At 39.0% G+C, this 14,189-nt stretch overlaps 1 protein-coding gene and 1 long non-coding RNA gene across 2 annotated transcripts; one reads left to right on the forward strand and one right to left on the reverse strand.

Moving 5' to 3' along the window:
* Nucleotides 1-6,352: 6,352 nt before the first annotated feature.
* On the forward strand, nucleotides 6,353-12,516 carry f9a (coagulation factor IXa). The gene is made up of 8 exons (XM_012861835.3): nucleotides 6,353-6,506; nucleotides 6,583-6,758; nucleotides 6,836-6,860; nucleotides 7,035-7,148; nucleotides 8,720-8,854; nucleotides 8,939-9,252; nucleotides 9,342-9,465; nucleotides 11,915-12,516. Exons 1-8 carry the CDS (start codon nucleotides 6,377-6,379, stop codon nucleotides 12,502-12,504), a joined length of 1,608 nt encoding a protein of 535 aa, XP_012717289.2. The 5' UTR covers nucleotides 6,353-6,376; the 3' UTR covers nucleotides 12,505-12,516.
* Nucleotides 12,517-12,661: 145 nt separating this feature from the next.
* Nucleotides 12,662-13,104, reverse strand: LOC118557492. Its single transcript, XR_004927907.1, has 3 exons — nucleotides 13,035-13,104; nucleotides 12,845-12,847; nucleotides 12,662-12,750 (listed from the first exon to the last, which is right to left on the reverse strand). It is a non-coding gene; the product is annotated as an uncharacterized LOC118557492 (long non-coding RNA).
* Nucleotides 13,105-14,189: the final 1,085 nt, after the last annotated feature.

Below are 14,189 nucleotides of genomic sequence, written 5' to 3' on the forward strand. Positions count from 1 at the left end.
CAGAGCGATTAAATAGGAACAAATAAGTAACAAATTGAATTCTGCAGACGACGTATTGATGGGAAAACAAAAACATTCTTTGTGCCTACAATTTATACTTGTTAGCCTAGTTGGTTAATTGGCTCGGATTTGCCTGCTTTTTCCAATTTTGTGGTCACTCAGCTTTTTTGTTGCTTGTCCTTTTTTTTCACAGCTCATCCTTTCTTTCTGGGCTCTGAGTTCACCTTAACCGGACGAGGCAGATGGCCGCCCATGCTGAGCCTGGCTCTGCCGGAGGGTGCTTCCTCTTAAAAGGGACCGTTTCCTACCTACTGCTGCCAAACGCTACTTAGGGAGAGGGAGATTTTTGGGTTTCTCCGGGGCTAATTTTAACTATATTATGTATCTTTCTATGTTTCTCAGTACCATGTACAGTATTTCTATTCCTCTTTTGTTTAATGTATTATATAAGGTGTGTTTCGTTGATTGATCGATTCTATAGGTTTAGAGCTGAAGGCGTGACATGCATTCACCTCGGGACTGGTGTGTTTGAACGATGGCGTGACGATGCAAGTAATTAACAGGAATCCATCTTCTGCACCCAAGCATTTAGCTAATTATACAAAATAGCTAGAGGGAAGGTGATAACGTAAATGCTGTCACGTTAAGTGTCAATCCTTTACTCCCTTTTTAAAATGGGCTTCTTTTCTGACAGCAAGCCTTTTAATTCAATGTAATGTAGGCGTATAGATATACGTATATATATATATATATATATATATATATATATATATATATATATATATATAGACCACTATGAATGTAAATAAGACATCATATGCCCATTCCTATTTCTTTTTTTTGTATTTTTTTGTTATTCTTTTTTTTTTTTCTTTGATCCATTGTATATATGAAGATTCACTGTATATAACTGAATGCACCTTCCCTACTCTGCACCTCTTGTATGAGCTGATGTGACGAGTGAATTTCTCCATTGTGAGATCAATAAAGACTATCTTATCTTATATTAGATTATCTTATCTTATCTTAATATAAAGAGTTTTTTTTCTTCACCACAGTGAGATTTTGTCAATATTTTCATAATAAATAAGAATGATAAAATCTCTAGTTTGCTGTTGGCATTGGGAGAGATATTTCTCCAAACTGTGATATATTTTATGTTTTGACTAAGCATTTACTGCCTCAGTAACTAATGTCGAAGCCTAACTGCTCTTGAAGAAAGTAGGCTTGTGGGATTAGCAGCAATTTTCACAAGAATTTTAGTTAGGAAAGAAAAATTAAAAATAGGTCTGTCAATTATTCAGTCGTGATCAAAAGAAGGTTCCTCAAGTAAAGGTTTTGTTCCAGCTACCTTAAAAGCCTGTGGTACATATCCATTTATTAAGGTTAGATTAATCATATCTAAAATGGGGGCTGTGATCAAAGGGAATACGTCCTTGAATAATTGGGTTGGGATTGGCTCTAACATTCAAATTAAAGGTTTAGATGAAGTTGATATTTTAGATAACTCAGAAAGCTCATCTGCATCTAAACAGTCCAAACGCAGATCAGGTTCTACAGCTACTGTCATGGTTTTCAGTGGCTTGACCCACATCCAGAACACACTCAGGAGACAGGGAAAGAGTTTAGGAAATATATTTGATTGGTTGAGTAATTAATCTGGTACACAGAACGGGTCTTCAACTGCACACAGGAGAGGACAGGTGGGGTTTATGAATGTGTTGATGAATCTCAGAATATTGTTTGGAGGTTTAGCTTACTCGAGAGGTGATGGTAACCGTTAGGGAATAATTCTTATTCTCCTCTGTTAGTGATGAAAAATATGCTGCTCTAGCTCGGCGAGGGATATTTTTATACAACATTAGACTATTTTTCCAGTTTAAGTAGAATTCCTCTAGATGTGTAGAGCACCATTTTCTCTCCAGGTTTCTAACACTGTGCTTCTGCAGAGACAAGGAACCTGGTCAGGGCTGATGGAGTAATTACAGGATAAGTCTGAAAAATAAAAACTGTTAGAGTCTACAAGACTAGAGTGGAGGTTGACCTTTCAGTAAGACAATAACTCTAAGCACATACCCAAAGGTACAATTGAATGGTTTAGATCAAAGCTTATTCGTGGTTTGAATGGTCCAGTAAAGATCCAGACCTGTGCAAAGATGATAGAGACATACTCCCCAGGATTTGCAACTACAGAAGCCAGGAAGTTGGTTGATGGCAGAAAACCTCAACACAATATGTTGAAGTTGAGTTCATTATAACATGAAAAAATGTGCAAAAGTTCAAAGGGGACGATACATTTGCAAAGCACTGAACTCATGATTCCTGCTGTGATGTAGTTCAACTGATTCTCCGGAATCACATCAACAAAATATTATGATTCACAACAAAAAAAAAATCTTTTTTTTTTCTTTTTTGTTGCTTTTTTCTTTTTTTAACCAGATCCAAAACGTGACCTTTTTGCAGACAATTCATTCCCGGAGGAAAAAAAAAAAAACTACGGTAAAACAGAATAAAATAAATCTGGACCGCCTGAACTCCCCCACATCCCAGGAGATGCAACGCAGAAACAATCGATAGTACGGAGCAAGCATCAGAGATTTTACTATCTGCGAGGGCCTGACACGGACCTCCACTGTGGTGACTAATCTAATTGGAGTCGGAGCAGACTCCCCAACCCAGCGGTGGTGCAAAAGAACAACAAAAGACAGACAAGTCAGGGAGATCCTCTTCAAACAATGGGCATCTGCAGATTACTTTACATTCTACTCTTCATTCACACTACCTGGAAAAAGTCAACTCTGAATGCAAGTTTTGTGATTACGGATTAAACTTTCTTCAGCTCTCAATGGACAATAAGCCCAATCATTCTTTTTCCTCCTTGCTGTTAAACTGGGCTGATACTTTGAGGAATGTATGACATTACGAAGTCTGCATGCTCTCCACGAAGCTCAGCAGCAGATTTAGAAATATGACTCAGGGAAGGCAGCGGAGGGTGTGTTTTGACTGAGGCTGGACAGGAGACGTCAGCTGTGGCGAAAACCCATTATTTAAAGCCCTGAAGGTTTGAAATTCACGTTATATACCAGCATATTTATTACTACTGAACCCCGATACTTGTCCTGCGTGGAGAAGATTGAGAAGCACTTGCATCAAGTAGACAGCATTAATTACTCAGGCATGAATTATTTAGTCTCAAAGCGATTGAGTGAAATAGAAATGCCCGCAGTCGATAGTTTTTAACACTTGAGAGGACTCTGGACTCCCCGTGGGGGGATTACACAGCCAGCGGTGGGTTTCATCTTATACACCAGACGCGAAAATGACACCACAGCTAAATCTTTAGCTGGCATGTTGAATTAGTAGCCAAGGTCCCTGAACGCATCGTTTTCTCGAGGATTGACTGACCGTATTCGATGATTAGCAGAGGCTGTGAGGGCAACAGGTAGAAAGTAAAGCTTTGGTAAAGTTTGTGTAAACTCATGTCATGTCCAGCTAGTGGTCCTTATGATAATATAAATAATCCACATCATTAGATATTATTGTAAATGCCTTACATGCTGCTCTATGAGATGGATAAGATATATTTGGAAAGATAGAGAATAATAACAAGATGTGCTGTAAAAGTAAAATTAAAATCACCTTGGTTCTATAAACTGGGTTGGTGGCTAATGGTAAAGGCCCAACCCCCCTTTCAAAAAGCAACCTTAGAATATTTAGCAGTTCTAGGTATGTGCATACCAGACCAAAAGGTCTGGGGTATATTTAGGGCCAGGGCCATTTCAAAGCTCTGAAGGTGAACAGAAAGGTTTTAAACTCATGCAGCGATCCATTTGTGTCCTTGTGTTGTGACAGAAAGACTGTCCACAGCATTTTCAACCAGCTGGAGAACAAGGTTATGACCCCGTGGTGTTAAATGTGCTCCACAACAGTAAATAATGAACAAATAGAAGTTTTATCAAAGTTTTTATATTTAAATCTAAACATAGGTGAGAAACACATATTAGGACTAGAATCAGATAGTGATTCGTGAATGATGAACAACTAAACAGCTGAACAGCAGAGCGCTTTCTTTCACTGTAACTCTCCTTTCATGCATTAAATGCTGCTATAACCATTTTCTCTCTGTTTTTAGTTTGGTGTGGAAAATCTTGACCCATGTGTCTTTTTTCTAGCAGGAATCATTAACAAAGATATTGCTGCCATTCTTTCTGTGTGTTCTTTATGTTCTTTTCTTTTACCATAGAAAGTACTCCTGGCTCAGTGGTTCTGTCTTTAGCTGTGCCTCTTTCCCAGATGGAGGAATTGACTGTGAGCACTCTTTGTTTTTCTTTACTACAGAACATGCTTCCATATTCAATTATGTCTTTGACTGGACATAGTGAATAGTAAAGTTTTGTCGCGATTAACTTTCTGGACTTTATTTTTTATTTTTTTTTTGCATAAAAAGTTCTTCTGAGTGTTTTTCTACCATGAATCCTTCATTTTGTCATCCATCAGACAACCACCTGTCCTGACTCAGGTTTGGTTGAGCTTTCCAACCGTTAAAAGGGAAAGGATTCTCTCTACTCTCACACGTTTGCTCCATACGAGAGTTGACTGCAAAGTTACAGACTTTACGCAACTGGCTGGGCTTCAGTTTAAATTAGTTCAGTTGACTAATGCAAACAGAAAAAAAGAAAGTAAAAAGAGCAACAGTATAGCCCAAACCTTTATTTAATTTACTTACCCAGAAAGAGTGAGTCTTGTTTATTCCCGCCCATTCTCCATCAGTCAACAGTGGACTTTTTTAAGAAGCAGTTAAAATTTTTCTTTTTTTTTAAAAAAAAAAGGCCTTTTGTTGAATGTGATTTAGTCTTATTAGTATTTTTTTTTAATTGGAGTTTCACTGGTTTTTCTTTGGTTTGCTTTGTCTGTGAAAGGCGCTTAATAAATATACTTTACTCTCTTACTTACTAGTTGTTATTTTAATAAGTACGGATTACAAACTTAATTTCCTTAATTAGAGCTTTTTTTAACCAACTGGCTTGATATGATTGATTAAATCTGACTGTAATGTACATATTTTTGCCTTAGACTGAAATACACTGTACATTGCTCTATATGCTTTTATAGAGTATTTAAAATTTAACAAAATGTATACAATTAATGTTTTGCATTTCTATATTATTTTATTATGATTAAGGAACAATATTTTAGCTGCTGAACAGACAGACAAGTTGATAGTTGCCCTAAAGGGAAAATAGATAAATAAACATGAACCTTAGCCCTATTCAAAGTAAAACCGGACAGTTTATACACTTTTACCAAAAAATTTGTATTTTATAGACACCAACCTGTTATTCGCATAGATTTGCTTCTGCTTGAAGGGTTTATTAATTCAAACTGAACTCACCAAACGCCCCTTTCAAGTTTTCCTATTTTGAAACTAGTTGAGTTCCTCCTTTCTGGAGGAGACTTAATGTTTCTGCAGCAACCTCGCCACCTTGTGGTAAATTGTTAAAGTGCTATTTTTATTATTCCTCTCTGGGCTTTGTTAGGCCAATACAACTTTAAACGCTCTACAGCAGCTTCAATTTAAAGTTTTTCCCAATGCGTGTTCCATGAGAAAAAACTGGGGAAAAAAATTATTTTTAAATAAAGTTGTGCTTAACTCAGGGCTGAGCGACAATAAGTTGAAATGCATTTAATATGAAACAATCCTTTTCATGAACAATGAAAATATTTAATTTGGTTTCCCCAAATTAAATATTTTCCCAGAAAATAAACTAAGTACAAAAATTAAAGTCTCTTAATATTTTTTTCCAAAAAGTTCTTTCGGGCTCATTATTTTCTCGTTGCTCTTCTGAACATAAAGAAAACGAGAGTAGGCTTTTTCAGGTATGTCGATCCCATCAAAACCATTTCAGAGCAAATGCTTTTAGTTATTTATGAATTTATGCCCTAGCTATGACTCATTTTTCACTATTTGTGCTGAAACTGTTCTACAATAATCTAGTCAGAGTCACTCTATGTTGTGTTCAGCAGTTGGGGTTAAATCAAGGCAGGACACGAGGGATAAATTTGACTGCTATATTAAAGCTATTAAACTCCTGGAGCTTTGAAACTGTCCCAGAAGAGAAATAGTGACAAAGTCTCACAAGGGCACAGCGAGTGTTTTATTTTCTGTAACAGTAGTCGCTGTCCCCGAATGACTTGCAGATCTTCAGCACTCGTGTTCAACATTGTTTCACTGTCATTATTTACCAGTAAACACACATTAAACAACAGTGGAAAAACCGGCACTTTTTTGTTTCGTGGATGTTGATTCACTGGTTTCCCAGATAGACAGATTGTTTTTGTTTTTTCTCTGAACAAGCAGGCGGCTAATTGCGAGTGCATGTGTGCAAACACAGACTTGTACTTTGGAGCTGTGGCCAAAAGTGTTTCTGTCGGATTTACACTGAAAGTTAGGATGGCAGGAGCTTTTCTGTCCTTACTCCTTCTGGACTTTCACCTTGGCTCTGGAGGTAATAAATGACTTTCTATGATTTGAAGAATGAGGGTAATGAAGGTCTCAGGCAGTATATTTTGTTTTATATCTAGCCCCAAGGCCAGTATTTCTCTCTGAGAAGGCAGCAGACAGCGTCCTCAGCAGACACAAACGTTACAACACCGGCGTGTTTGAGGAGTTTCTGCAGGGAAACTTAGAAAGAGAATGTTTAGAGGAAAAATGTAACCTGGAAGAGGCCAGGGAGATATTTGAGAATGATGAAAAGACTGTGAGTATTTAATCGTTTTGTTTGGATCAAATTCATATCCTTGCTGGCTGTGCTCATGATTTACTTTTGACTTTTAGATGGAGTTCTGGTCAAGATATGTAGGTAAGGTATCATTTAAAACAGTTCTCTTGTAAACTGATGTTTTGTGGAGAGGAAAGGAAAGTGCTTATTTCAGACAAACCCACAGGGAGAACCTGTTTTACTGGACTTTATGTCTACTGATGTCTTATAAAATGGACGACTATGAGTTAGGACCCTGTGTTTGACTTTCATTAGATGGCAATCAGTGCAACTCAAGCCCATGTCTGAACCAGGGAACGTGCAAAGACAACCTTGGCTACTACACCTGCACTTGTAAGTCTGGCTTCACGGGCAGGAACTGTGAGATCGGTGAGTGCATGTTTCTCTGGCTGGACACAAGTTTTTGATCAAACAAAATTAGATTTTTCTTTGATATACGACCCAGATTTATTCGTGGCATGGCATCAGCTTCAAAGGCTAAAATACCAAATGGTCTGTTCTCTTGTTCCTAAATTCAATAAGTGGCTCATATTGAGCAACAGTCTGGCTTTGGGTTACATTATTGGATTGTTTGTCTTTCTCGATGTCCTGAAAACAGCGTCTGAACTGGTCTGTGAGCGGCGGCCAAACTGAACTGGGTTTTATTTATTTCACAGCATAAAAAGGAAGAATTTGTGGTCAAGGATTTTTTGTTTTTGTTTTTATCTTGCAAAAACTAAAGGTTGTTTGATAATATGCACAATTTTCTGAGGTGCTTCTTGCATGAAACACCATTTAAGACGCATGCTAAATAGCTGGATGACCAGCAGTGGTGTTATGTATTAAAAATGTTTGTGGTGAAAATATTTTTTTTTTTTTTTTTTTTTTTTTTTTTTTTGTGAAAATATTTTATGTGAAGGTCCATTGCAAAAGTAAAAAAATAATTAATTAATTAATTAATAAAAACGTTAAGATTTTCACATTTTGTCATGTAACAACCACTAAATTTGAAATATCCAATCAGAATTTAGATGATAGATGAACACAAATACTGCATAATTGTTAGCGCAAAGTATACTTGGTTTTCAAAACTGGAAACAATAAGAAAGAATTTGAAAAGTGTGGCAAGCATTCATATTTAGCCCCTTTACTTGGATGCCCCTAAATAACATCCAGTGAAAGAAAGCCATAACAGTTTCAGCTTGAGGTTTGTCAAAAGTCGTGTAATGGACACTGAGGACATGTGGATGTACAGGAGGGGTTCTCTTCAGATGAGACCAAAGTTGGTCATTTTGGCCTACATGCAATAGTACAACACATGCTACACGACATAGTGGAGTGGTGGAAAACCACTATTGTATATTGCCCCGAACACAACATCCTATGGTGAAATCTGGTAGTGGCAGGATCAAGCTGTGAGAAGGCTTTTCTTCAGCAGGGACAGGAAAACTACACAGAGTTGCTATGGGGCAACTACCGAATAGAAGCTGCAAAAGACTTGAGACAAGGGTGGAGGATTAGCTTTCAGCAAGATAACGCTGAACATACTGCCACAGCATAATCCTGTGTTAAAATGGCCCAGTCAAAGTCCAGACTAATTCTTTGGCAAGACTTGAAAATCGTTGTTAACAGCTGCTCTCCGTCCGTCTGACTAAGCTATTTTTACAAAGAATGGGGAAGAAACCAGTCAGCGTCTGGAGGTACCAAAATGGCCAAAACCAGACACTCCACAAACGTTTTCCAGCTTTAAGTGTAGTGAAAGGTTGTTTTACAAAGTATTGGTTCAAAGGAGTTGAATGCAAATTAATTGCCGCCATTTTCGGGCTTTGTCACCTTTTTCTTTTTGGAATAGACTTCAGATTTTTGAAAGACTGAACCATGGGGGTTTCTCAAGGCTTAAAAAGCTCAGCGAAGCATAAACCTGGTTCTTTTTCTTTAATTTTTCTTTTTTGTTCACCCAGTCTTAATAAAAAGATGCGATGTAAACAATGGAGACTGCATGCACTTCTGTGAAACAATGGGAACCTATGGGGCAAAATGCTTTTGCGCGACAGGATATAAGCTGATGCCGGATGGGGTCAGCTGTGACGCAACAGGTATGGATTTAAATGTTCAGCTAAAAGCCATAAAAATGAACAATTACTTCCCATTAAACATTTAAACCTCTTTTCCTTCATCAGTTGAATTTCCCTGTGGGAGAACAGCACCAACTGTTGTGAGACCATTCACAAGGTCTCTCGACGTCGCTGGCTATTCAAACCACCGGAACAGCACACCGGTAACCAACATGACGAATACTGCGCCCTCACCTCCAACGGCAGCCAGTACCGCAGAGCCAGATGACTACTATGACTACTCTGATCACAATCAGTCTCTAAGTGACGTGCCCTTGAGGGATTACAATCACTCTGAGATCCCCTCTAAAGAGTCACCCAACGTTTTCAAACGTATAGTTGGTGGGCGGGCAGTCGCTCCAGGAGAGATCCCATGGCAGGTACTTTTCAGATGCAGAAACATCGGGAGCTTTGTTGCGAGCAAGGTTCTGCTTCTATCCCCGAGTCTGTTCATTCATTTTACTTCCAGGTCGGACTGGTAGCACATCCCAGTGGTCTGTTATTCTGTGGGGGCTCCATCCTCTCAGAGCGCTGGATCATCACCGCTGCTCATTGTCTGGTGGAGGCGCACGGCTCCTACGTGGTCAGAGTGGGTAAGAAAATCACAGACACACTGAGCTGCTATGCTGGAGGTAAAATATCTGCAACAGTACAACCTGTTCCTAAAATGTAGACCATTAACTACACTATGTAAGCTGAGTAAACGCACACAAAACACCTCAGAAAATAATTGTATTTTTAACTAAATAATGGGTAGGCCTACCACATTTAATGGCACTCCTACCAACTTCCAGAATTTTTTTTTTATTTATACTTCACCTTTAAAGTTTTTCACATGCACAATAATGTTTAACCCTAAAGAGGAAGGACAAGGGATCATTTAATTCAAGGAAGGCACACTTGTGTTGGTCTTCATAAGCTCTGAAATAGTGACATGTTTACAGCAAGCTCAAAGATTAAACAGATGAAAACGCCTGGAATGAAGATAAACAAGGCGGGACCCTAACTCATGCACCGCGAACAAGGTGGTGATGGAGGTAAAAGTTTATTGTAAGAAAAATAAAGCACAGAATGCCACACTGAGATCTTGTCTCCATTGCAACCACAATACTGTATCTGCATACAGACTGGGTGTTTCGGATGCTTTCTAGGAAAGTACCTTCCATCTCCTACCATTACAACTGTAAATGTGTGGACCTTTTGAATATCACAGGCTTTAAATTGAACCTTGTGCTGTGGTCAGATGATGAGATGGTGTTTTATGCACCAAACACTTTGGATGTGGCACACTAAAATGTTTCAGAAGAGGAAAAAAATAAACTATGCAAACCAACCTATCCCTATGTTAAAATGACAATTTAAAATTGCCACTGTCATGAATCTCGACTTAGCTGTGATTGACTACATTTTTTGGAGTGCTGAGTTTAGCAACAATTTACTGCCAGATGTGTAGAATCAAAAATTACTTAAAGGAGCAATAAGTAAAAATGACACCAGGTGTTTAAATCGGAATAACACACAACAGCTTGCCACTGACAACAGCCTATGCTGTTTCGTACGTTGCTCCTGTGAAATCCATCTGTATTCTTACTTCCACAGGACAGGTCCATGATGTCGTATTCTGTTCATATTTCTGGTCCGCTTCTCTTACTGGCTTCCATGTTGCTGCTGCTCTTCTGCTAAGATAAAATACCAAATGCTCTGTTTTCGGAATCCTGGGAACTCTCATATGATTGGCTCAGGAACCAGGAAGTAAACACGGGCTACACTCAGTAGTTCTGGACCGTACCTCTAGGTCTGAAAGGAGAAAAACGTGATTAATACATTGTTGATGGAGAGGACCAAATGTTTATAGGGCATGTTACTTCCATCCCAGGTGAAAAATGAGAATGATTTCGGTTAATTTTAGTCAATTTCTTACTTATAGCTTACCTGACTCCGCCAGATGGATTTGCTCCGCATATCCATCTGGAAGTGGAAACCTTCCGTTGAAGTAATTTTGGGAAGGGGCGAAAATACTGGTTAGCTGATTGGCCTATGTTGGTGATAGACGGGCCAAATAAACCAATCAGATTAACGAAGCATATGACGTACTCGTCAACATGCTTCGTCGTCGCTTTGTTACGAGCGACGACCAAAACACAAGCACAAGCCAAGCTACTCTTGCTGCTGCAGGTAAAGGCTCGTTAGCTCAGCAAATAAATACTCTGTAATTCCGATAAAACTTGCTCGATAGCCACGCTAACGCTAGTTTCATCGGCTGAAGCCGCCATGTTCTTTAGACTGAACTGACGCGTCTTCTCGTTGCGTCACACCTCAACCCGCCTCAAAGCCAACGCTGATTGGACGTTTGTTTGATGAACGGCTCCAAATTTTCTTTAACGGAGAGTATCCAGACTGATCTGCGAGTGAAACCTTGAAAGCTCGCGAGATCAGGATGGTCTCACGAGGCTAACTTATAGCTCCTTTCAACAGACACAAACAACAGGACGTGGGCCAAAGAATATAAAAAGGCAACACATCTTAACAAGTTATATGATCAGATGGTAAACAAAGTCCCTGACATCTGTCAGTCAGGGAAAAGTTACAAAACCATTTCTTAGGCTTTTAGACTCCAGCAAAACAGTTAGAACCATAATCCACAATCAAGAAAACATGGGATAGAGAACGTCCGTAGGAGTGGATGACCTACCAAAATCATTCAAAGAGTGCAGGATCAGCTAGGAGGTTATAGAGGAGCCAAAACAATTAAAGCCCTGCAGACATCACTTTCCTTAGTGAGGTCAGTCTTCCTGATTGAACAGTGAGAAAGAGCCCGGGCCAAAATGGCCTCAGTGGGTGAATTTTGCAGCTAAAACCACTGCTGGGTAACATTACAGCAGCTAACTCAGTTAGGTAACATTGGTGGTAGCTGCTATATGTGCTGAACAAATTTATTACATCTTCTTTTTAAGAGTTATGTCAGATGTGCTTAATATGATTTCTATTTAGAGCATAAATTGCTTAATTGTCTAAATCTCTATCAAATTTCTCTGCCCACAGGGGAGCATAACACAGCTATCAAGGAGGGCAGAGAGCAAGATTATGAGGTGATGGAGGAACACGCACACCCGCGCTACAACGCAAGTTTTAACTTGTACAACCACGACATCGCCCTGGTGTATCTCAAAGCCCCCATCAGCTTCTCTGCAACAGTCAGACCAATCTGCATCGGACCCATGGCTTTCATCGAGGCCTTGGTGAGACAATCGTCCTCAGCAACAGTGAGCGGCTGGGGCCGCACGCGCTACCTCGGGTCCTCTTCAAACGTCCTGCAGAAGATCGAGGTTCCCCTGGTAGATCAGACGGAGTGTAAAAAAAGCAGCAATGAAAGGATCACTCCTGTTATGTTTTGTTCTGGATACTACGACGAGGCCAAAGATGCCTGCCAGGGGGACAGCGGGGGTCCTCACACCAACAGCTTTCATGGCACTTGGTTCCTAACGGGGATTGTGAGTTGGGGGGAGGAGTGTGCGAAAAAAGGGAAGTACGGCGTGTACACCCGGGTGTCTGTTTATTACAGCTGGATAAAATACGTGATGAGTGTAACCAAACGCAGGCTGGCTTTGGATGTGGAATACCCGGACTCGTGATTGTGTACGTGTGTGTGTACGTGTGCAAGCATGAATGTTGACACGCAGCGCAGGCCACATCTTTGGCACCACTGATAACGACGTTCAAATCACCTTAAAATAAATGAATCTGTCTTTGCAGCAGCAAATCTGCACACAAAAAAAACATTTTAGAAGAATCCATGCCTTAGATTTGAGAACAGCTTTTCAAATATAATTTTAAGAAAATTATTTTAAGAAAAGTACTGGTGGCACAGTTATGGTAGCCTTGCTGTTGATACCATAAAAAACAACTTTATGCCAAGTGGAAAGCATTTAGTCTTTTGCAAAAACATTTCACATACAGAGAGAAACTATTTACATTCTTCTTTGCACAATCTCTCTACGACATGTAGTGTCAAACTGCAGTCCTCAAGTGCTGGTGTCCTACAACTTTTAATGGGTCACCCTATTCAATCAAATGATCGAGTCGTACACAGAACTTGGTAGAACTTGATTGCACACTGAGGAGGAAATTCAGTCATTTGAATCAGGTGGTTTGGACCAGAGACGTCTAAAAGTTACAGGATGCTGGTCTTCAGGGGCTGCAGTTTGACGTCACTGATCTGATTGGTCTATAGTTTTGCTTTATAGCGCTTGTTTTATTTCATTTGTCATTTGTTTCACACTAGACCCACCCGGAGCATTTGTAGCCAAAAGGTAAATCTTAGTCTCATCAGAACAAAAACAATTGTTCCCAATCATGATGGTGTTTTTTTTTTTTTTCCTGGCATCACTTTTAATTAACCAATTGTCACGTTGATGGTGTGTACTGATTGTTGTGGAGACTTGGTGGCCTCGCTGTTCCTGTTTTCTACAGTTCTCTGTATATATGAAAGGAGATATAAATATGTGAAAAACATGTGGGTATGTTTAAGGGGAAATAGTTCTTACTGCAGTACTATAACACAGCAAGCACATCAAATGTAAGCCATACCAGCCAATTATACCAAAACAAAGATAAACTAATGGCTGCATGTGTGCAAGTGGCATTTTACGTGTGTTGTACCAGTAACCTAAAATGAAACCTTTTAGGACCAAAACTTCAGATCCATTCCAACCAAAAATGTTAAAAATATCCAAGAGAGATTTATTTACATCTGTTTTTTCTGAAACAAGAACCCAGACATATTATTTTACAACTGCTGTGTTAACAAGTTTCTGCTATCCTTAAAAACGACTATTTCAATACATGTTAATATCATTAGATTACTTCTTATACAACCAAAGCTATTCAAAAAAAATTATAATTAAAAAGTATGTCTTACAACCATTGTCCAACGGCCATGCATTTTGATAAAAAGAGAAAAACATTTTTTTTGCACCAAGCATATGTTACATGGCTCAGCAGGATTCAAGCAACTTTTTTTTTGCCCTTTGTAACATCTGTGCAAATTTTGCAGCATTTTGGACAAAAAGAAAAAGGAAAAAGTGAAGCCATTCTGATTTTGTTACATCACTTTAACAAAAGTGTCTGAATAGTTATGCATAGTTTCTTGAACACAAGAACATGTAATTTCCTTTGGGACAGAACAGATACTTATACAATATGAAGGAAAACAGATGACAGAGAAGTAGAAAAATTTAGCATTTTTAGGAGTTGTGTGTTGTACAACAGTCTCTGCTGCTTTCTGCACTCATTTCCATTCAAAGAACAGCCTATCATG

Source organism: Fundulus heteroclitus, chromosome 23, assembly GCF_011125445.2.
Source record: "Fundulus heteroclitus isolate FHET01 chromosome 23, MU-UCD_Fhet_4.1, whole genome shotgun sequence".
NCBI classification, from domain to species: Eukaryota; Metazoa; Chordata; class Actinopteri; order Cyprinodontiformes; family Fundulidae; genus Fundulus; species Fundulus heteroclitus.